Source organism: Zalophus californianus, chromosome 7, assembly GCF_009762305.2.
Source record: "Zalophus californianus isolate mZalCal1 chromosome 7, mZalCal1.pri.v2, whole genome shotgun sequence".
NCBI lineage: Eukaryota > Metazoa > Chordata > Mammalia > Carnivora > Otariidae > Zalophus > Zalophus californianus.
In genome coordinates this window covers 108,269,553-108,292,925 of record NC_045601.1, presented here as the reverse complement: position 1 = coordinate 108,292,925, position 23,373 = coordinate 108,269,553, and the positions used below count along the sequence as shown (strand labels likewise).

Below are 23,373 nucleotides of genomic sequence, written 5' to 3'. Positions count from 1 at the left end.
TTACTCTAAAACTGCATGGGTAGTTCACCACATGGATATCCTCCCTGGATAATCCTGAGGGTATTTAAAGACCTTCCATTGCTGGAGTCTAACACTAGTGCACTGGTGAGTAGAAAGTGCTGGCTGAGAGCCCGACGGTCACATTAGCTTTCCCTGGCCACCGGCTACTACGCTGGGAGGCCCAAGATACTCTGGTCTTAGGTGCTTTAAGCAGCAGAAGTTAAAAATAATATCACATCTACGTGTTTTCTTTGCTGTCTTTTTCAGGAAGTGGAGAGACTGGGATCCCTCAAAAGGTTTCTAGCCCCTCTGTTTTTGACCCTTGTTCATGAAACCAGTGGAAGTGGGGTCTGTTTGACCTGACTGGCTCCTAGCGGCAAAGCTTAAGCACTCCCGTTAGGGAAGGATGGTGCCTCCCCAGGTGCCCACCGGGGGGGTCACATCACTCTCTGTCTGACGGCAGCAAAGCAAAGCAAGCAACACATGGCCTGGGAAGGGCAGGGAGCTGGCTCCTGCTAACCTGTTTGAGGCTGGGGGAGGCTCTCATTCCCCCATGGGACCGCATGTGGCCATTCAGGGCAGGTAGGCTCTTGAATTCCTTCAGGCAGATGGAGCACGTCAGTTTGTTCTTGGCATCAAATTGCTCCCCAAACACTCCTTTTGGTTGGCCACTGCTCAAGGGTAGGGCCAAATGGAGAGGACACACATGTTGACAAAGAGGAAGGGTGACTTACCACAAGACCTCACACCCCACAGTGAACCCATTTCATTCATCCAGTGCTCCCATGGCCCCACTTGTACAATCCCAATACCCTTCAGAGAACTAAGCCCACTTTACAGATGGAACACTGAGGCTCAAGAGTGGGAAAAAGGGCTTACTCAAAGTAATGCAAGAGTTGAACAAAACATCCTTCATTCTAGGCCATCAAGTGCTGGCCTTTTTTCCCACCTCTGGCCTATTTATTATCTTTCTAGAGTCAGCTCAGGCTGCCTCTTCCAGAAGCCTTCCCTTCGAGACACGTGTCTAAGTCCCTTGGTTCAGCCTCTAGACGGCATGTCTTAGCAGTTTGTCAGGTTGTTCAGGCTAAGAATTTACCATGCCCATGATGGGGGGAAACAAGTCTGTACTATTTACTGCTGCATTCTCAAAGCTTAGCTCTATTGCCTGGCACACAACAGATACCCAATAAATACTTGACTGAATGATCAGTGGACAGAACATGGCCTCTGGAGTCAATCCCAGTATTGCCACTTACTTGATGTACAACTCCAAGCTCTCTGAGCCTGTTTTCTCATTCGTAAAGTCATAGGAATAAAGCCAAGAATGGTCGAGTGCTTACTATGTGCTAGGCACATGGTAATCCTACCCACCCCCACTGGGCTGCTTTATTACACAAAATATAGAGTGCCTGGCACACAGTAAATGCTCAAACACAATAGCTCCTGCTATTATCATTATAAACTTCTTTGAGAAATTGACTTTGAATTTGAAAATGAATCTGGAGAGACAACCCAGGAAAACCTCCCACTCTCCCAAAATGCCGACATGCCTTCTTGCATCCATCCTACCTTGACTCGGGGGACCCTGGCTGGGCTCTGCCATCAGGTAGGTGCATCTAATTTTGAGCCATGCAGGACATGGGAAGAAAGAAGAAAGAGAAAAAAAAGTGTCTTTCTCATGGGAGGAGTCTTTGAGCTGAGGGAACCCCTGGGCCTGCACTTTCTAAGATGTTTCCCCAAGCTCACAGGGGCCAGCAGTTCATGTCCAGGCGCTGGGTGCACCTGACACTTCTTTCCCTTGCTTCTCCCAGCCCCCCAACTTGGTAACGCACCCACTCTGGGAGTTGCCACCAGCCACCAGCCACCAGCCCACCAGGACTCAATCCCCTGCCTCGTTCCTTCCTTTTCTCCCTGTCCACCACTGTGTGCACAAACAGGCTCCAATTCCTAAGAGAAACATGGAACAGAGAGCTGGACGACACAGCAGCATGCCCGGAGACCTCCTGCTCGTCAGGTCGGCACTGGCCATGCCAACTTATTCTTATATTCATAAAGGCTCTCCATTACCAATGGGCCTGAGTCTCAAGCAAGACAGGGTCAAGGGGAGCTCATCTCCAGCCTCCAGGCTCCAGCAGAGCCTTCCCTCCATCTATCCTGGCTCCTTCTCCCCTGAGCCTACTGTCACATGACTATAGCACCTAGAACATGCCAAGGCATGAACAGTGCCCAGCACACAGGAGGCCATTTTGTGACAAATACATTTGGGAAACAATCAAGGGTTAACAACCCTGGCCCACAGGACTGCTGACGGTTTTTGTTTGGCTACACGGTTTTGAAAAGTCCTGAACAAGGATGCCATCAGATGGGGCATCTGCCCTCAAGGCCACCAGAGCTGGTAGCACTCCTCATTATCTCCTAACAGGCCACTTTGCTTATTCCCTTTACCTGCCTGAATCCCAAGCTAAGAGTCTCAAAATCTCTGAAGCTATAGGAGGTATCCCCTCTGGGAGATTCCCAGCGCCCATTAGCATAGTAAAGGCTCTGAGAAGCCCCTCAGCATTGCAACCTGATCCACTTTAGGAACCCCCAAAATGGATTTATCTGGAGAACCTGTCTCCCCCCAGCCTTATCTATTAAACATTCTATTGTCTTCCTGGTCTGAGTAATATGCTTGGAGAAATGCTGTCATAACGTGGCCTCCTTCCCAAAGCGGGAACAATTTCACAAAGGAATTCTCTGAGGATTCAGACCGAAGGGGACCAGACACCCCCACTGTGTGGTCCCTGGGCCTCTGACCCAGGCCTTGACCACTACGTGCATCATTCAGGACCTCATATGGTATTCTGGCCACCTCTGTAGCAAGATTAAGCTCAGTGGGCAGAGGACTGAGTCGAAATCGCTTCTGTGTTCCACATGCCTGGCACAGACAGCGTCTGGCACATGTGGCTTAATGTTCGTGGCGTGAACAGGGAACAGAAGCCCGGGACGGGGCTGGCTAGAGGGCCGGGCACTGCCTAGATAGACTCAGCTCTGGCTGGCGCTGCGGCACACCGAGCTACCCAGAGCCACCCCCACGCTGAGAATACCTGGGGCCACAGGGCACTGGGAGACAGCTGCTGGTGCTGAGGCCCCACGCTGTTGAGGTGGATCCCACCGGGGGACAGGAGCGGCCGGTGGGGGAGGGCCCCGCTGAGCCGGTTCAGGTCCGAGCTTGCTGGGTCTCCCATTCCTGCATCAGGAGGCCCCAGGTCACCGTGGGAGCTCAGCATGGCCTGGGCCTGCCTGTCACTCGGGTAGGTCTTGGGCTGACTGTCCTCACGCTGCTGGTGCTGGGGCAGGTGGCTCTGCTGGCAGAGGGGGTGGCTGTAGGGCTGCTGGGGCTCCTGATAGTAGTACTGGGGCATGGAGCCCAGCTGGATCAGCTGGACAGCGTGCGCCTGCTCCGGGCCGTACTGGTGGGGGTCCCTGTGATAAGAGGGTGCCTGCAGGTGCATCTGCTGCTGCTGTTGCTGAGGCTGCTCTTGCAAGTGCTGCATCGCGGGTTGGGGCTGGTAATACTGAGGTATCTGCATCGGACCCTGCCGCTGCTGCAGCTGCTGTTGGGGCTGCTGAGGCTGCGGCGGGCGGGGCTGCGGCGGCGGTGGCGGCTGCGGCAGGTCCTGCAGGGGCATGTGCTGCTGCCCAGCCTGTGGCGGTGCTGCCGCGTAATACTGGTGCTGCTGCATCTGCTGCATGTGCTGGGACAGCATTGGGGTGGCCTGCAGTGGCTGTCCTCCCTGCACTGGCATCTGAGCCAGCGGCTGCTGGTAGTCGTAATACAGGTGCCCCTGGCTGGCGTGTGGCCCTACCTGCAGGGCTGGTTTGGACAGCCCGCTGGGGAAACCAGGATGAGCCTGCTGGGGCACCTGCTGGTAGCGAGCAGGAAGAGCCGGCGCTGGGGGCTCCATGGGCTTCTGGGACAGCAACTGGCGGAGGGCACTGTCAGGGGCCCCATCCATCACTGCCGATTGGGTGTGCAGCACCTGGGCCATATTGTTGACCTGAATTCGCAGGTTTTGGTTGGCGAACACCTGGGTGAAGGAGTCTAGCTTGTGCAGGACACCGCTGGTGAGTTTCTGGGTCCGGATCTCGCTGGCCTGGGAGTAGGTATATTGGTAGCCATCGGTGGGCTCAGGCTGGGCCGGGGTCCCCCACATCATGTTTGAGTTGGTCAGGTTGCCGCGTAACTGGACGTGGTTTCCAGGCCCGGTATGACCTGCCCACCCTCCCTGCCTCGAGGTATCCACTTGGCCCAGGTTTTTGGAGCCAACAGGCAAGCCTAGACCATCCCGAGTATCTTGAGGGAAGTGGGGGGAGATGGGTGACGCCTGAGGGGCCTCCATTCCAGCCCCTGTGACTGTATTCCCATAGTTGTGGTTCAGCCCGCCATGGATGCCAAGTGGGGTCTGTTGGTAAAAAAGGTTCTCACCACTGTGGGCCACGTGATTGGTCTTGTAGAGTTGCTGATCCCCCATGGCGCCTGCCTTGGCCGGGAACGTCCAGCCACAAAACCATAAAAAAAAAAAAAAAGGTCAATGAAACAAACCCAAAAGGACTGAAACCCTGAGAAGCTGAGAGAAGGCGTCCACACTATTCCACGGCTGACATGTCTGTGAGCGTGGCTGCAGCCAGATGTTCCTGTTGGCCTGTACCACTCATGTGCAGAGCGGGGGGCTTGACATCATCACGCGGGCCGAGGTACGGACCAAACACTGCCGTGGTGCAGAGATGCCGCGCACACCTGCAAGACAAGGTGCAAAGCACAGGACCAGATTTACTTGGATGCTCCGCAGGAACAATGACATCTACCCTGACCAACTAGAGAATTCAATACAAAACAGGAGACTTGATTGGAAATAGCCTGTTTCATACACTGCACACTCTTTACACTGATTCTGCAGATCTGGGCCCTCATGGGAGATGGGAACTCTCTTACTTTCCAGCCATTGTTCCATGGCTCATTAGTTCATTGATTTGTTAATTCATTGTTTTGCTCACTGATTAATTCTCCCATTCTTCTGGGACTTGGCACTATCCTAGGACCTGCCGGCGATGTGAAGAAGGTTAAGGCATTCATTTATCAACTTATCTGTTCAACAAACACTTACTAGACACCTACTAAGTGTAAGGCACAATGCCAGGAAATGATTATGACATGGGCCAGCTCTTGAGGTGTTCATGGTTAGAAAAGGTGATGATGGGTCACATGAATAAATATGATGCCAGAAGGAAGAATGCACATAATAAAAAGGTAAAAATAACAGATACGGGAACTTAGACTGGAGAGCTTATGCCGGATAAGAACGGAACCGGAGAAAGTTTCCAAGGGGAGTATTGCACACATTAGTTTGCCTGTCCCATCAACACAGTTCCCTGCTTTCTGAGGTGCCTGCTCAGGGAAACATCTCTGCACAGTGCTGACCTGGCATGAAAAACCATACTGGGACAAGTCTTAGAACCATGAACTAGGATATCTAGAGAGACTGGTTTAGTCTGGTTTGACTCAGATAGGTCCTTTAGGGGACGTCTAACGGGTCTGTAAACCCCTGGGAGTACATGAAGACGTTCCGAGCACTACACACATGCACTCCAAGTTTTGAGAGAAAGTTTTTCTTTCTCTTAATTCCCAGATCCTCAAACTTCCATAGAAGCTGTTTTCTAGAACTGACTGGTGACGAAGGTGCAAGTTGACGTTTTATACTTGCACCCTCACAACTGCCCTCCTTCTCTACAAAAGAAAGACCTCTTACCCAATCCCAAGTCTTACCTGGGCTTATTATCGCCCCAGCAAAACCCCCCCGGCCACCATCTAGAAAACAAGCAACTCTAATAAATTAGTGGTGAATCTTCTTTGAAGCTGGAGGGTTTCCAATTCCTTTTTTTTCTTAGGAGGGCCTAACAGAAGTAATTAAAGTCTAATTGTTAGTGATGGATCGCTATGTGATTTTTGGTATAGAAGTCAGAAGCAGATCAAGAACTGAGTGATCAGGGCGCCTGGGTGGCTCATTCTGTAAGCGTCTGCCTTCGGCTCAGGTCATGATCCCGGAGTCCTGGGATGGAGCCCCACAGCGGGCTCCCTGCTCTGCGGGAAGCCTGCTTCTCCCTCTCCCACTCCCCCTGCTTGTGTTCCCTCTCTCGCTGTGTCTCTCTGTCAAATAAATAAATAAAAATCTTTTTTTAAAAAAAGGGAAGAACCGAGTGATCCTGTTTTAACAAAACTTCTATCAGTTCATACGAATGAGGATATTCAGGGCTTACATCTCTATGACTAAAAAACGGAAATGTAATCAATGCCGGCCCATCTCAAATCTCATACAATACGTAATATTCTTCCACGAATATAAAAACAAGCTGAAGAAATAACTCAATGCCAGCAGTATTCTATTTCTGGGCGTGGTGATGACTGTATTCATTCAAGTGAGTGTGCCCACTTGGATAATTCAAGATGTACACTCTGCTCATATATAGGTATGTATGTCTTAAGTCAATAAAAAGCTTTATTTTAAAAAGTCATCCAGCATTACTACCTCACCAAGAGACGCATCTTCAATATAATTTTAGGTTTTATGTTTATTATTTATCCAAATTAGCAATACATTTATGTTATTTTGATCAATCATGTCCTATTAATAATTGTTAACAATAACTCAAACCAGAGAAAATTTTAATACTTAGAGCTTTATGATTTCAGGAAATTAAAGAAGTTTTAATTTCATATAAAATTGTTACAGAGAAATATGATAGGGAAACAAATGAAAGAGTTTTAAGCATAAAATAGATTACATATATTCCATTAGGATAAAATTCCACCGGGGAAGTGAACAGAAATAAAGTTTCAAGAAGAAAAAGGAACGCTGACAATTAGTGAAGAGCGTGTTCATGCATTTTTAAAATGGATGATGGTGGATATCAAATGTCTATGGTGCTTAGATTCCACTGGATAAATTTAAAACAGTGATGTAATAGTTTTATTTAAAAATAACCAATGTTTATAATATACTGGAAATTGCATCTTCTGCAAATGTATGATAAAAAATGTAGATGTAAACTGAAAATGTGTGAGGGGGGGTCATTACATTTACCACATCCTTTTATGGGGGATTTTAAGCAGCAAAGTGTGAAGACCATTGCAGTAGCCCCCTCCAACCGGGAACTAGACTGAGTTGGTCTCTGTCCCTTTCTGAATGATAGAGAGGGACAAATTCAGAGCAAGGGATTTGCTTTGGTTTGGTAGAATGAAGGGTAGATGAAGGGAAGCAGTGGGAGGAAACCATGGCTGGCCAAGGAGAGCTAGAGTAGATCCTGAATATGACCATGAATGGCTACTGAAGGCATCCGAGCAGAGGCACAAGGATGCTGGGCTTGATGACGCTGAGCTTCAGAAGCCAGGAGACCCACTCCGCTCACTGAAAATGCGGTCTGTATCACCTGGGAGCTTGTCAGAAATTCAGAATCTCAAGGCTTCAGCCTCCATCTACTGAATCAGGATCTGCATTTTATCAAGACCCCCAAGTGATTCACGTGCACATTAAAATTTGAGGATTTTAGTAGGCTCTCGCTGCATCCAGGTGAGACATAATTAAGACCTGAACTTGGATGACGGCGAGCAGAACAAAGGGAGAAATGAGAGAAACATTCCCTGTGCTGCCACTGGGAAGGGAGTCTCCTTCAGGGGCTTATGACCCAGTCTGAGGAGACACCCTTTCTCTTCTCACACAAGCTCTCCTCCTTGACATCCCCACTCAACACTATACCTTGCTGACCCCCAGTCACTACTCCCAGCCCAGAGGGTCTGGGCTCCTGCTCAGCTGCCTACCCCAAATTCTACTTCCATATTCAAAGGCAAAGTCAACATCATGTTCCCCAGAATGGATGGTCCTCCAAACTCTTGCCCTCGACTCCTCCGTCTCCTTTAATCAACCCCACAACCTAACAGTTTACCTCCTCATCTGTCTTCTGGACCATCCCAATAGCTTCCAACTCATCTCCCTGCTTTTGGTCTTATCCATGCTACAGACAGCAGCAGCAGAATGAACTTTTCAAATATAATTCCGATCCCATCATTGTTCAAAATCCTTTGAGGGCATCCTAGTGCTCTTAAGGTTAAAAATCAAAATCATGAACAAGGCCGATCGGGCTCTGAAGTTTGTCCCAGTCTGGCAATGTATCTCTCTTTTCTTAGTTCTTTACCCTCTTCCCATCCCACCACCCCAAGCCATTCTGGTATTCTCTCAGTTTCTTGAAGCTGTCACACTGCCTCCCACCACAGGACCTTTGCACATGCTGGTGTGCCCCCACACCCCTAATTTGGAAAGCTGTTCCTTTTCCCATACGCTCTTCATCTAGTCACGTCCTGGGCATCCTTCATTCAGATCTCAGCTCAGACTGTATTTCTTAAGGAAGTCTACCCCGACCCCAACCACAAGTCAACATCAGGGTCATTTCTTACACATTCATTTCTTCCAAACCACTATTCTCAGTCCATAATTGTACTTCCACCAGTGCCATTATTTGATTAATGGATTTCTCTTTATTAGAGCAGGGGCCATGTCTATTTTTGCCTATGATTTTATTCCCAAAACCTACCATAATGCCCAGCATATTGTAGGCCCTCCAATAAGGATTTGTTGAAGGAAGGGTAATATTTGTTGAATGAATGAATTGATTAATGAAAAAAAAGGTAACAATGATCAAGTGTCCCACTGAATTGGTATCAGCAGAAAAAGACACAGTGTAGGGGGAATGAATGTTAAGTTCTTATGGAGAACAGTTAGGTTTACCTGGGTCTTGATGGACAAATAGAGTTCATACAGAGATGAGAAGACCAGGAAGGGTATTCTGGTTGAGGGAATGGTGTGTATAAAAGCGTGGAGTCAGGTGCAGGTGTCCATGTCAGGAACTCACTGATGATCAGACTGAACTTGTAAAGCAGGGATAAATTGTGGGGGCTTTAGAATGACTGCTAGCAGTGTTATCCTGTGGGCATTAGGCCTGATGATAACAGAATGCCCTGCCTAGCTTAAACCTCACCACTTAACCTTCCTCAAAAGGCTTTGCACCACATTACCTCCCACAGGAAGAATTACTTATTGAAACTCACCAGATTCCGACCATGACCTGATTTCATGTCCCTCCACCATGCCCTTGTGGGTGGAATGGAAGCTAGATAATTTTACTTCTGTTGATGTGTCTGTTTTGTGTTCTGAGCTACAGGAAACTATTCTTTATTCTGTAATATTTTCAGAACTGAAGATGTAGTTTACTTACAAGTACAGAACCCTACAAAGTCAGAAGTGGTTCCTGGGTCAGCAGCGTAAGCATCACGCAGGAACTTGTTACAAATGCTAACTCTTGGCCCCCACCCAGACCCACTGAATCAAAAACTTGGTTGGGGGACAGCAGTCTGTGTTTTAATGGGCCCTCTGTTGAGTCTGATGCCCTCTCCGGTTGAAGACTGCGGTAAAGCTCATCTGGTCTCCCCACATGACAGATTTAGAAACTAAGGCCCAGAGAATAGTGCCTGGTTCACAGTGGCAGGCATTCAAGAATCATACATCGAATGGAAGAGAGGGGAAAATGACTTCCCTAGGAAGAGATAACGAGGTAGTGGCAAAACCTTGTGCTATTTATTTTACGTTAAATTTATTTATTTGACAGAGAGAGAGAGAGAGAGAGCCAGCACAAGCAGGGGGAGAAGCAGGCAGAGGGACAGGGAGAAACAGGCCTACCACGGAGCAGCGAGCCTGATGCGGGGCTCGATCCCAGGACCCCGGGGATCATGACCTGAGCTGAAAGCAGATGCTTAACTGACAGGGCTACCCAGTCGCCCCTATCTTAGGTTAACTTTACAGATTTTTAAATTTTTATTTATTTACTTTCCCCAAGAACTTAAATACTTTCTGTGTATAAATTTATATATATATATATATATATTTTAAGTAAGAACTATATTTATGTGGTTCAAAATTCAAAAGGCGTAACAGAATATACAAAAGAGCGAAAATACCCCAAATAAATAAGTGCTTAAAAAGAAAGTGAAAAGTCAGAGCAAATTTTTTAAAAAAGGGTACGCGTGAAACGTCTTCCCCTTGCCTCTATTCCCAGATACCCAGCAGCCCAGCTCTCTTAGGACCACCACTCAGATTCTTGCGTATTCTAGAAACATTTGCCTTTTGCAAAGATGGCAGCGTGCCACAGTTCAGCATTTTGTCAAAAGGTATTTTAAGTATACATTTACAACCTAGAAACTGTTCTTCTTGGCGGATTAGTCAATCTAGAATTGTCAAACTACCATCTCAGGACTCAAGTCTTAATGATTTTTCTAATAAGGTAACTGCTTTGCTCATTATGTAAAACATTTCCTATTGGGTAATTGGCACCAGGAGCTTTTTCACTCATGAACTAATTAACAGAACTACTACTTTCACATTTCCTTGATCAATTCCTTCCTTAGAGCAAGACTCTGGGATTCCAGAGTGGAATCAACAAATGAAGGCTGACTCAGAACCCGAAGTGCCCTCTCTGTTCCCCCTGAAGCATGAGAGTCACATGGCCTGCTTCCATGCCCATCTGCCCACTGCCTGTCCCGTCATTCCAAGGGAGGGACAGCATCCTACTCATACTGTGTCCCAGGCTGGGACACAGCAGATGCTCAATCAACGCTCATTGAACTGAGACGCTGCGCCAAGCAAATGAGACGGAGAGCACTTCACCCCTGACATAGACCCAGGGATGGAATCTATTATTTTCTGTTTCAGGCCAAGTGCCCTATAGCACCAGAGTCATGTGATACTGTAGATAATAAGGCTCCGCATAGACTTTTCAGCACAGGAGTTCTTCTGTATGGGGCCAGCTAGTAAATATGCTCAGGTTTGTGGGCCATACAATCTGTCATAACTTCCCAGCTGCAGCGTGAAAGCAGCCATAAAATGATACAGCACGAATGGGCGTGGCTGTGTTCCAATACAACTTTATTTACGGACACTGAAATTTGAATTTTACATATTTTTCTCATATCAAGACATACTACTGTTCTTCTTCTGACTTTTTTCTTCAACCATGTACAAATGTAAAAACCCTTCCCTTAGCTCACAGGTGGTATAAAACCAAAAACTTCTGGCTGGGTTTGGCCCCCGCCAAAGTTTGCTGACCCTTATTCTAATGCATCAAAGTCCCGTCCCCCACCCGCCCACCCCAGGAGCACCAGGAGACAGAGCACAATCTGTAAGGAGGCTATCCGTCCAAAAGGACTGTCCTTTGAACCAGAAAGAGAGAGAGAGGGAGGAAGTTGACTTTGGCCAAGGACTCAGCGGGACTTGTTTGCTTATAATTCAACCGGGGTAACACCCCCCTCCCGCCAGACCACCACCGCTGGTTGGAGGAAGAAAAACCAAAAAGATTTTCCTTTTTTCGACATTGGGTCATCATCCAGAGACTGTATACACAATCCTCCAAATGACTTGGCTTGGGTTTGGGGCAAGCCTTCCCCTCAGGTCTGTCAAAGGAGCTTCATTTGGGTTCTCCTGGGATTCTTTGCTGTCTAGCTCTCGCCCCAGCTCCCCAGAGGTGGCAGAGGCCAAGGGCAGTTCTCCAAGGCGTGGGCCCATGGTTCATGGTCTCCTTTATAGCAATGTTGTCGTTCTAAATGCTTTCTGATTAGTCTTCTAAATAAAGCCGGTGGGTATTTTATGATTCTGTGACCCAATTACCAGGGACGAGTTCGGCCGATGATGGCTCATAGCACCAAATGTCCCCCCTCGCAGAGTGACCGGTATGCTCATTTCCGTGGGGGCCCGCTCTTCCCTGCCCCGGGTCTCTGCTGACTCCCTGTGGTGGGAGGATTCCCAAGGCTGCCTTTGGGCTCCAAGGGACACTTATTTCTCCCTCTTTCAGACTCACCCTGTGGCATCAACTGTCCCTCTAAGCCCAGGAACCAGGAAGAAGCCTGATGCAGAGCCTGGGAACTTGCAAAATGGAGTTTGGGTTTTGCCTCCTGTGGGCAGTTCACCACCAGTACAGGGCAACAGGAGATATTTCAGTTTCTGGTGTGCAGGGTCCTGGCCCTCACTGTCATTGCTCACTCCTTTGGGCTAGCAGTGGTCCTCGACCAGGGAATCAATGCTGTCTTCCCCCAGTGACTGCCACTTGTCATTTCTTCTCTCCCTCCCCAGTTGGCATGAAGGATGTGGATGCTGAGGATGTGGGGAGATAAGGGATCACAAGAATCTAGGATGGCTTCCTGGAGGAGGCAACCATGATCTGAGTGTGCCTTGTTGATGTATTTCTGTATATAGTCTTTCAAATCACCTTCCTCCACAAATGGCTAGACCTGGGTAGGGATATTAGGAGTATGGGCTTGGACTCTGAATATGGTGCAATTAGACAGAGGGGTGCTGGAGGAGCAAACAGGAGCCTCGGCTTTGGCTCCACTGACTCTCTGTGTGACCCTGGGCAAGTCATTTGTCCTGTGTGGACCTCAGCCATGTTTTTATGTATCCAGATAATTAAAGTCAAGCTTTTCTAGAGGGAGCTTGAATAAAATTCATAAAATCCCTGCCTCATCTTTTATCAACTTGTAGAGGCTGAATTTAATGGTTCAGCATCTAATTAGTATTCAATGTGTGGAGCAGACGACTGTTCAGGGGTGAATGCACACAGCTTAGTGACCACTACGGGGTGTCTACCTCCTCCAGGACAGAGAAGTTAGGGAGGAGGAGGCAACGGATGTGAACCGATGTGGCCCAGCCCTTCCCGACTCCTCAGCACCACATGATGTAACTGCTCTGGGAGACGAGAGTGGGACTTGCTCATAGGCGCCCAGTGGGACCCACGTTCGTCACGTCAGGACAGATAAAGTCAGTCTCCCCAAGTCTCCTGGGGAGAAAGCGACATGTGGGGGCAGCGTAGGAAATTTATACCCCAAACTTAGGGTCCCTTAGATCTCATGGGAGCAATGTAATAGGCTCTGGGGCGGTTATGCCAGGGACGACGTCCACATGGGCTGCCTGACTCCTCCACGAAGGCTCCGCCCAACCACAGCGGGCCCCTCCTGGTGGGGGGGAGGCTGACAGATGATGCAGCCAAGAGGTCTGCAGAGAGAAGACAGGGCGGGGGATCATCCGAACAAGCCACACGGGAGGCCCCGAACACTGGCTACTCCATAGGAACGTGTTTCTCCTAAGGAGGAGTTGCTAGGAGAATTTCAGTATCCACCAGCAACCATAACGAAGACCTTACCTGTGCCAGGAGACCTGACCAGGTCATAGCTGCTGGCCTCAAGAGGCTTACGTAAGGGGACCGGGAACTTCACAGCCCGGAGACCGGCCATCTGTGCCCTACCTGTCCTTTATATTCTTTCATACAGCCTCACCCCAAAGACCTACTGTGCCAGGACTCTGCTAGAGGAGCTAAAACCCTGAAAACCTGCATCTTTAAGCTCATGGGTCTGGGGGAACGAGGCTGGGGTGGGGCTTCCTAAAGACTCCAAGGAATTTCACAAGGAGGAGGCAGAGGAGGGCCTCCAAGGGGGCAAGTCACCCCAGCCAGGGCCCAGGAGGCACAATGGGCAGACCCTTGCTGTTGGGGATGGGGGTGGGTATCTCTGTGGGGTGTCCCACTGGAGGGGGCTGGGCCTGGGGCCACAGGGAGGATCCACCACTCCTGCTCCCAAGGACCTAGGACTCAGGTTTTGTGATTCAACACGGGGATTGCAGCCAAAAAAGCATCCCCATCCCTGAAGCTGTCCAGGGCAGGGCAGGGCAGGGCTGGGAGAATGGAAGATTCCCCTCCAACTGCTCTGACGATGCCCTAGGGAGTGTGGCGGATGAAGAGGGACTGAAGGGGTGCTGGCTGGTGGGTAGATCTGACGCCTGTACTCTGCCTCCAGCCTCAGAGTGAATTATAAATCTAAGAAAACACAAGTCAAGCTTCTGAGGGCTCCATTCCTGTCTGTCACTCAAGCCCCACGTCCAGCACCCTGGGCTGAGCCGCCAAGAGAGCCTCTAGCAGGTCCGTGGTACAGACTGGCCTCCTCTGCAGGGGATAATGAGGAGGGGAGCAGGCTGCACCGCCCTGGGATAGACCAGCCCGTAGATTCTCCTGCCTCAGGACTCTACGTAGGCTGCCTGGTCAGGGCTTCTGTTCCCAAATGGGGCTGCTGGCTTGGTTTTGGTCTGTGGTCTTTAAAGTCTGATGTCTTTATAAAAAACAGATGCCGCTGGACACCAAGGTCACAAAGATGGGGAGAGGGGGCTTTGGGAAAACACAGCCCTTCTTTCTGGAAAACAGCTTATAGCTCACTGGGTAATCAAGTAAGTGACGCTCCCTTGTATGTAAAGTGATTGTGCCTTAGCGTTCTTGGTGCTGGGGCTGTCGGTTGGTGTCTCTTGGCTCTCCCGCCTGCATTTCAGACACGGGGCTCCCTGGGTGAGGATGTCAGTGCCACGTCTGGGCATTCTGTAACCAGCAGCAGCAACACGGTCCCATCCTGGAGCAATGCCACGGCTCCTAGGCTCTTCACTTGTACGATCAGGGGGCTAAGACAACCATCCCCACAGCCCTTTCTGGCTCAGAGTTCTAAGACTTTGGGGTAAATTCTGGGAGTCAGGAAACAAGCCAGAGGGACCTCTGTGTATGGGGCTGGAGGCCTTCCCAGAGGCACTTCTTGAGTGGCTCCCTCCTCTAGACCCCTGTAGATTGGATTCTAGCCTATCATCATGGCTCACGCCCCCACCTTTCCAACGCTGAGGGCAGCCAGAGGCCCACCCTGCTCAGCTCTGGGACCCAGCCTCTGCCTCATGCCTGGCACCGTGCTAACTAGGTGTTTGCTCAGTGAAGCCAGACAGAGGGCTTCATAGCCCACGTCAAACCTCCTGTCATCCTGTAGCCCCCTGACCAAGGTTTGACTCTGTGGCTTGGCTGCCCTGAGATGTCTCCTTTGTCCTTCGTTGTGCGGAGGAAGGCTGGCCTCCACCAGATGAGAGGGGCTCCTGGTCCCAGGCCTCTTGGGAAGCTGCTGAGCACAGGGGAGCAAACAGTGAACAGGCAACAGGGGTGAACATCCTGCAAGAGGCAAAGCTGATGGAGCCGCGGAGACCAGTTTTGTCAGGAGGGCCTCATGCCAAATCACAGCATGCCAAGGTGAAGAACACCCGTATGCTTTAATCTACAGATGCTTCTAAGAATTCAAATATTATAAAGTTGGAAGTGAACATTCCCAACAACCCCCTCACCTGAGATTCCCACTGTTGAGTTCTGTATGCAGATGATGGGACGGACACAAAGCCTGGTTTCCGGCTACCCAAGAGGCTACTGACAGGCCTCAGGGAATCAAGAGTGTATCTTGCCTTTTCTGGGTTTGCTCCCTCTTCTGGTGATCCTTTACATCCTGGTAAGCCCCCAAACCTGTCCGGACTTGCCCAAGTCCGATATTCTATTGGTCATTGGTCCCCATTGTCTCACTGTCTCAAATTCTTACATATATATCTTTAAAGATTTTATTTATTTGAGAGAGAGAGAGCGTGAACACAAGTGAGAGAGCACAAGCGAGTGGGGGGGGGGCAGAAGGAGAGGGAAAAGCAGGCTCCCCACTGAGTAGGGACTCGATCGCAGGACCCTGGAATCGTGACCTGAGCTGAAGGCAGAGGCTTAACCGACTGAGCCACCCAGGCGCCCCTCACTATCTCACAGTCTTGCCCAACCAACTTCCCTTTGCTGCTCTAAGACCAGGAGGCTGCAGTGATGCATCCACCAGGGGCCCCTGTGGCTTAAATGAGAGGGCAGAAACGGGGCCCCTAGAGCCTGGGAGCCTTGGGGAGAGTGAGGACCAAACCCTCAAAGAAGGATTTACACGCCCAGAGACGCATCCTTCTGCTTGTTGGAAATATTACTCCATCATGGAGTCACCTCAGATATTCTATTTTTCAACCAATGCTCGCTAAAGGCACAGAACTGTGTCTTAATCCCTCTGTTTGTACGTCTCTCCTTCCCCTCTCCACTGTGCCATGACCAGTGCTGGGCTCAAAGCAGATCCACTCATCATGGAATGCAGCAAACAAAGTTTGTCAAACATCAACACTGTGTGCCTGGCTAAGGATTAGGAACTGAAGGAGACAATCCCCTTCCCAGAAAGCTGATGTGGCCCCGTGTTAAGCCTAGGTAGGATGCCAGCCTAAGAATGTTCCCAACGTTGCCCAGGCGTCCTCCAACCCCGTGTGGAGATAGATTGCAGAGGGGCGGGCTGCAGCTGGGAGGAGAGCAGCAAAGACCCCCACCGCCATGCTGATGAGCTGGACTAACGCTGTTGAGCAGATGGGAAGGAAGAATGATAAAGGTAACGTGGCTAACATGCGTGGGATGCTGACCTCGGGCCAGGCACAGTGCCAAGTCCTTCACATGACCCTCACACGCACCTCCCACACCCCGGTGGGAGCCTGCACCCATCACACTTCACTGCCTCACCAATCTCCCATAGACACTCTGAGATAGCATTCTCAGATGAGACCCCTTACAAACCTCTGTGAGAATCTCTTTAGGATACACACCCAGGCACTGAGAATTCCCTTTCTAGTAAGTTGGTTATAGAAAAGACAACAAATGACACATACAAACCACCTACAGTATTATTTTGAATAGCCAAAGATGGAAAACATCCCAAATGCTGACCAGTTAAGGGACGGATTAAAGAGAATTGTGGAATAAGCACACGGTGGAATACTATGCAGCTGTTAAAAAGAACACGGAAACTCTCTATGGACTGATATGGAAAGCTCTCCAAAGTTAAAATAGACTATACACATAGCTGTAAAGAGTCGATTCTCATTATTAGCAGTCATATGTCCTGTGAAGTCACCAAGAACACTGAATTAGTGAACACTCTTACCACTGCTTCTAAGGGAAATACAAGTTAGGTCCCCATGAGGTCACAACATTTCCATCAACTGATCAGTACATCAGTACATGTACATATCAGTACATCATTTTACATGTGTTTCTGCTTCAAGGCACCTTATTCAATATATATTGCTGATTCGTAAACACCAAACTCACAGCCAGCAGCCCTATAACTCTTACTTAAATGAAGCTTATCTAGCAAGTATTTTCTCCATAGGTCACACACGACCTGGCACTTAGGAGCACTAGCCAGCGTGTCAGCATCATACCTGGGGGCCACTTTACAACAGCGAAGTCAACAGGAAGCACAAAAACATGACAACTGTGGCACGAAAGAGGCTGGGGAAAGGACATCTGTCCACAGCACGAGAGCCCAACAGGAAGGCATCGCATCACACCGGGCAGCCCCAGCTGGGGGTGTGTGTCGGGCAAATCCAATGTTCCACTGCCCTGACTTGTCTGTCAATGACTTCCAAAGTGTCGCCAAATATCGATTTGGGGTTTATAAATAAATTTAAGAGAGTAGAAGAATTCGCAAATACAGAATCCGTGAATAATGAGGATCCACTGTAATATTCATAGTTGGTTGTTGTGCATAAAGAAAACCTGGAAGGATCCAAGAAACCAGTAAGAGTTGTCTGTGGGGAGGGGCTGTGTCTGGGCTGCATAGGAATAATGGGAAGGAGACTTCATTTTAGAGCTTTTTATGTTTCTCTCGATTATTGAGCCACAGGAAGCTATTACTTCAAAAATAAACAGACGTCATAAAACACTGAAAAGCCTGCATGTACACTTAAAAGTGCTACGTTCATGCCTTAATAACATTTTATTTTAACTTCAAACACAAATATCTTACTAATCTTTGAGGCAGGGTCCAGGCCTCTGCGCATAGTTCGGTTGACTAGAGCTGTGCGTTTGTCTCTTCAGCACAAATCACCCCCCATGCATCATGGGTCATTTTCTAGTCCAGCATCTGTAAAAAGGAGCTGGAAGGTGAGGGCGCCAGTCTGACAGGCACGTCTCTCGCCTCCCAGGGCCGGTCTCCAGCCGTGCTCATGCACACACCTGGGCAGGGATTTTTCTTGGAGCGGCTTGCTTCCATCAATTCCTTCCAAAGCATTCAGTTCACTTTTCACAGAAACAGCATTTCTATTTCTTTCGTGTGCTCAGAGGTCATCGAATTTACGATACACTACCGAGCACAACTGGCTTAAGCAGGTGCTCGGGTAGCCCGGGCCACCCCTGTGACGGTGGGGGCTGTGCAGGCGGTCTGGGGGCCAAGGGAGCAGGGCAGCCACGAGCCAGGAGGTCAAAGGGGGCTGACGACTGCCTCACCTGTGCGTGAATATGCCTTGTGAACTGGAATACACCACAAAAATGCAGGATGTCGTTGAAGCGTGTCTTCGTGTACGTTGTGTGTCAGTTACGTCCATGGGTCAGACAGACTAGGGGCAGAGGGCTGGTCCCTGTGGGGCTCAGAGCAGAGCTGGGGGGAGGAGGAGCGGGGGCGAACAGCTTCCAAAGGCAGAGACCTTCCTCAAAGGCCTTCAAGGTAGGATTTCTGACAAAGCAGACATTCAGCCATCCCATTTTTAGGAAAAGGTAGAGGAAAGGCAGGTCTGGACAATCTCCGTAAAGGCCCTACGAACCCCCAGAGAAGCTATTTGGGATTGAAGTCCTCAATCTGGGCCTCCTGCGTCCATGCCCCGCACCTGGTAACCGTGGGAAGGTGCTAAAGTCCATGACCTGAACCCAAAAGGCCTTTGCCTCAGCAGATGACCCTGACTCTGCTTCGCAGAGGAAACGGAGGCTGCCGGCATTGACTCCCTCTGCTTCCTGGGCCCAAACGAACTTTCATGCCTCCACCCCTGCCTCAATTCCTTCCTCTTCACTCGCCTCAAGTACTGGAGGGGACTGAATCAGAAACCTGGGACCCCAAGAGTAAATCCCCCCTCACGTCCAATGGGTTATCAATTCCTGTCGACCTCTCCATGGCATTCCCTGGCCATCTTCTCCCCATCCCCCTGCCAAGTCTACAATAGAGTCTCTTCATGGCCGGCCTCACTCCCTCCAGCCCACTTTCCCCCCAGTAGCCCTGCCCATGCCACCCCTCTGCCCGAAACCGCCAGTGCTCCCCCTGCCGACAGGAGAAGGGTCCCCACAGCTCAGCCTGGCACAATTTGGCCTCATCTACCTTTGCAGCGATTTTCCCCAACTATTGCCCCATACACATCCCAAGCACCAGACCTAGGGAGCTACCCTGAGTTTCCAGAATGCTGGTCCTTCTGCCTGAAATCACTTTCTCTCATTCTCTGTCTTCTCAACCTACAAGTTCTTGCTCAGACTTAGCAACTTTCATGAAACCTTCCCCGATTCTCAGATATGCACTGTAACAAAATATCTGCATGCCCACTTTACAGCAGGCACAATGGATAAAATGGGGCTCGGTGTCAGCCCTCGTGGGGCTTGCAGTCTGGGGAGGCAGTCTCAGACCCAGACAAATGTAATTCTATGACCATGATGAATGGCTATAATACCGTGTCATGACCTCAGCAGAAAGGTCTGGGAAGGATCCTCTGAGGAAGTCACAGTGATGCCACCATCGGAAGGATGAGAAGGGTGTGGAAATGGTGTGAAATGTCACGTTCCAAACAGAGTCAAGGACAGTACAGGCAAAGGCCCTGGGGCAGGTGGGAAAAAGGTAGACATGAAGAACCAAAAAAAAGGGCCAGAGTGGCTGGAGCGCAGGACCAAGGAGCATGGTGATAAAACTGGAAGGGGGGCAGGGGCCAGACCACCCAAGGTTCTTGAGGGTAAGGAGTGTTATCTTTATCCTAAAAAGGAATGGGGAAACATAAAAGTGTTTTGAGTGGGGTGGGTCTGTGTGTGTGTGTGTGTGTGTGTGTCTTCTAAGCAGGTGCGACTGACCAGATTTCCATCTTGAAAAGGTCACAGGGTAGACCAGAGGTCAACAAAGTTTTTCAAAGTGAAGGGCCAAATAGAATACATTCTAGGTGTTGCAGCCAGATGACAAAACCAAGGCTATGATGTAGACACACATGTAATGAGGGAAATACACATTTCTACAAATTTTTTCAAGGAAACTCAAAATATAATAATAACAGTACTTTTTTTTTGTTTTGGTAATACAGATCTGCTAAGGAGAAGAGTGGGAATATTTTTTGGAGGGATAACATGTTGCCTAACTGGGGTTCAAAGCTAGTGTTCCCATATCATGCAACGTTCATATGTACAAACCAATTTGTAGCTCACGGGCCATAGTCTGTGGACCCGTGGTGCAGACATGGACTGGAGGAAGTTGAGGGGGGACACGGGGCACTTAGCTTTACAGTGGTTCATGCCAGGCAGCTCACACGTGGGAGGTGATGGAGGGGCATTTTGAGGTGAACCTGGCAGAACTTAGTGATGGGGTGGGTATGGGGGCACGGGAGGGGCAGGTGTCAAGATGACACCCTGATGTTGGGTTCGCGCCTGTGAAGACAGGGCACCGTGAGAGTTCAGTTTCATTTGGAGACCTACAACAGGAGCTGCCCTTGAGGCAGCTGGACTGGGGATGCCCAGGCTGAGAGGTCTGTGAGTTCCCTGACAACAGGTAATATGTGAAGGCAGGGGCATGAGGAAGAACGCCTGCAGGGCGAGCAAGGATGGGCCGAGGACCCTGCGCATCATTACACCACTCAGCATGCTGTGCCCCACTGGGCTATTGCCTCCACCATCAGGCTAGCACCTCTTCTGAGGAGTGCCTCATCACCTTTGTCTTCAGGGGCCGGCATATTACGTGGTACCCATTGGGCACTAAGGACATGAGAGAGGGAGGGAGGGAGAGAGGAAGGGGAGACCTTTTGTTTCTACAGGATAACATGGAAAAGACCCCCTCAATTCACAAGGGAATCCTTCTCTGAAGAGCAGACCACGTCCTTCCCAAGAGCTGCTTTTGATTAAGGGTCACTGGACCCTCCCCAATCATGTTAAATCATCCAAGTGTGTGAATGCACACGTACATTTACACACAAATCTCCTCCCCACCAACCCTTGCAACATGAGTTGGTGATGGTGTATTAATAACACACCCATCAGCTGTCAGTTCAACACATCTAAATATTATGTTCCATCACCCAGAACATCATTTTTTTAAATTAAAAAAAAAAAAGGCAAAATGGCAATTCCACTCACAGCAAGGGGGGGGGGGGGAAGCAAAAAAAAGCCACAGGTTAAAGAAAATCAGTTTTTCTCTTTTTCCCATTTTGTTTGTTGTTGTTTTTAAAGAGTAAGAAGCTCATGGTTCCATCTCTTTAACAGCCCAGGGATGAGGTCAATGCAGAATGACCTGCCCTGATGACCACGGGATGTGTCTGCTGACATCTATGGAGCTCAGAGCAGACTGGTCCCCTGGTCCACAGCCACAAATCCTCTGGCCCAATGTGGAGTCTCTGACAGGGAGAGCAAGGAGTTCACAGGAGGGTGTGTATATCCTCATGGCCAACAGTAACATTCTGGAAAGAGGTGCACAAAGCACAGACATGCACTGTTTCGTTTTGTCCCGACAACAAACGTGTGAACGCAGGAAGTGCTTTCCCTGTTTAAAAGATGAGGTGGGGGCGCCTGAGTGGCTCAGATGGTTAAGCGTCTGCCTTGGGCTCAGGTCATGATCCTGGGATCCTGGGGTCCTGGGATGGAGCCCCGCATCAGGCTCCCTGCTCAGCGGGAAGCCTGCTTCTCCCTCTCCCACTACCCCTGCTTGTGTTCCTTTTCTTGCTGTCTCTGTCAAATAAATAAATAAAATCTTTAAAAAAAAGATGAGGAAATTAATATGAAGGGGATAATCTGCCCAAGGTCACACAATTAGTGACAAAGGACGGGGCCTCCAACGCTCTGATGCCCAAGGATGAGGCTTCCTGTGGTATTCTGCAGGGTCCCTGGTTCCCCATCACAGATCTGATTAGCATGAAGCTACTTCCCCCAAGATGGAGCCTTCCAGCTTTCTCTTTGACTCCGGAAGGGTTGAGGAAAGCCAGTTTTACCACAGTACAGACATGCCCTGGGAATCTGGCCATCAGCCCTGAGCAACCCTTCAACCCTCTAGCATATAGCCATGAACTCGGAAGTATGAAAAAGAGGCACTTTACACCAAAAAAAAACCTTCCTATTTCTAGTCTGAAAGGGTTAAGCTCCAGTGTTTTTTAACACATCAGGAACTTCTCCCTGGAGAGAAACACATGGGGGGATGTGGCAGGGCATTTTCCTCACAGAAATGCTCAGACCACTATTCTGGAGTCAGAAGACCAGAATTCAAATCCTAAATTTCCACTGGCAAAGTAAGAATGCAGCAGGCTGATCTTGTCTTTTTTTTTTTGGAGCCACAGTTTGGACTGAGGAATGACAATACCTACTGTTCCATTTTTTTTCATGAGGATTAAATAAGAGAATGTACGGGACGTGCGTGGCACCCAGTGAGGACTCATGGAGCCTCGCCACCTGGGGTGGGGTTCCTGTTGTTTATTTTGACTTGGGTACCGTTTATTTATTTTTTTTATTATTTTTTTTAAAGATTTTATTTATTTACTTGACAGAGAGAGACACAGCGAGAGAGGGAACACAAGCAGGGGGAGTGGGAGAGGGAGAAGCAGGCTTCCCGTGGAGCAGGGAGCCCGATGCGGGGCTCGATCCCAGGGCCCTGGGATTATGACCTGAGCTGAAGGCAGACGCTTAACGACTGAGCCACCCAGACGCCCCTTGGGTACCATTTAGATCAGGCCTCAATGACTCAGTTGTGATTGAATCGGTTTGGTTATTCGTTTCCTGGGCAACCTTGAGCCCTCCCTTTGTTTCAGTTAGCAGACTGGTGCTCAGGGGCAGGCACTGCCAGAAGTGGACACCGTAAGGAAGAGAGAAAAACTGTAAAACCATCCGCTGGGAAACCTCAGCAGTCCGGGGCCCTCTGGTGCAGGGACCAGCAACCACACCTACTCCACTATCCTCTGAAAGCACCACTGCATCAGGGTGCCTTCACTTTTAGCCTTCACAAAGATCCAGAGACACCATGGAAAGCCTCACGCACATTTAGCATATTCTTCACCAGGCAGAGAAATAACCAGAAGAACGTAAATGCTCATGGGACTTGCTCATTGTTGAGGAGAGCTTTCCAGGCCGGTCAGCCCCCGCAAGAGAGGCCTTCGGCTCTCCAAGGGTCAGTGCGATTCCGGAGGTGCCTGAGAGGGGCTCAGAGTGGGGCCACAGGTCAGGCCAAGTTCTCCCACGCGGTTCTGCTCTCTGGGGTCTAGCCCTCAAGCAGCTCAAGACGCCCAGAGAGGAAAAGAGAAGTAATTATTTAGTGGCCATCTACAGCTTAACAATACCCGTGGTTATCATTCAAGGAGAAAGAGTGCGCCCAGTTACCCAGAAAGAGTTACTTCATTACCTCCA

At 49.5% G+C, this 23,373-nt stretch overlaps 1 protein-coding gene across 4 annotated transcripts in view; it reads right to left on the bottom strand.

Moving 5' to 3' along the window:
- Positions 1 to 23,373, bottom strand: part of TRERF1 (transcriptional regulating factor 1) — a 198,317-nt gene that overhangs the window by 34,233 nt on the left and 140,711 nt on the right. For all 4 annotated transcript variants that reach the window (XM_027603026.2, XM_027603027.2, XM_027603028.2 and 1 more), the window contains exons 5-7: positions 3,087 to 4,780; positions 1,570 to 1,616; positions 521 to 671 (exon numbers count right to left, since the gene is read on the bottom strand). In XM_027603026.2, coding sequence (XP_027458827.1) covers positions 521 to 671; positions 1,570 to 1,616; positions 3,087 to 4,514 — 1,626 coding nt within the window. In that variant the 5' untranslated portion in view covers positions 4,515 to 4,780. The remainder of the gene's footprint in view (positions 1 to 520; positions 672 to 1,569; positions 1,617 to 3,086; positions 4,781 to 23,373) is intronic.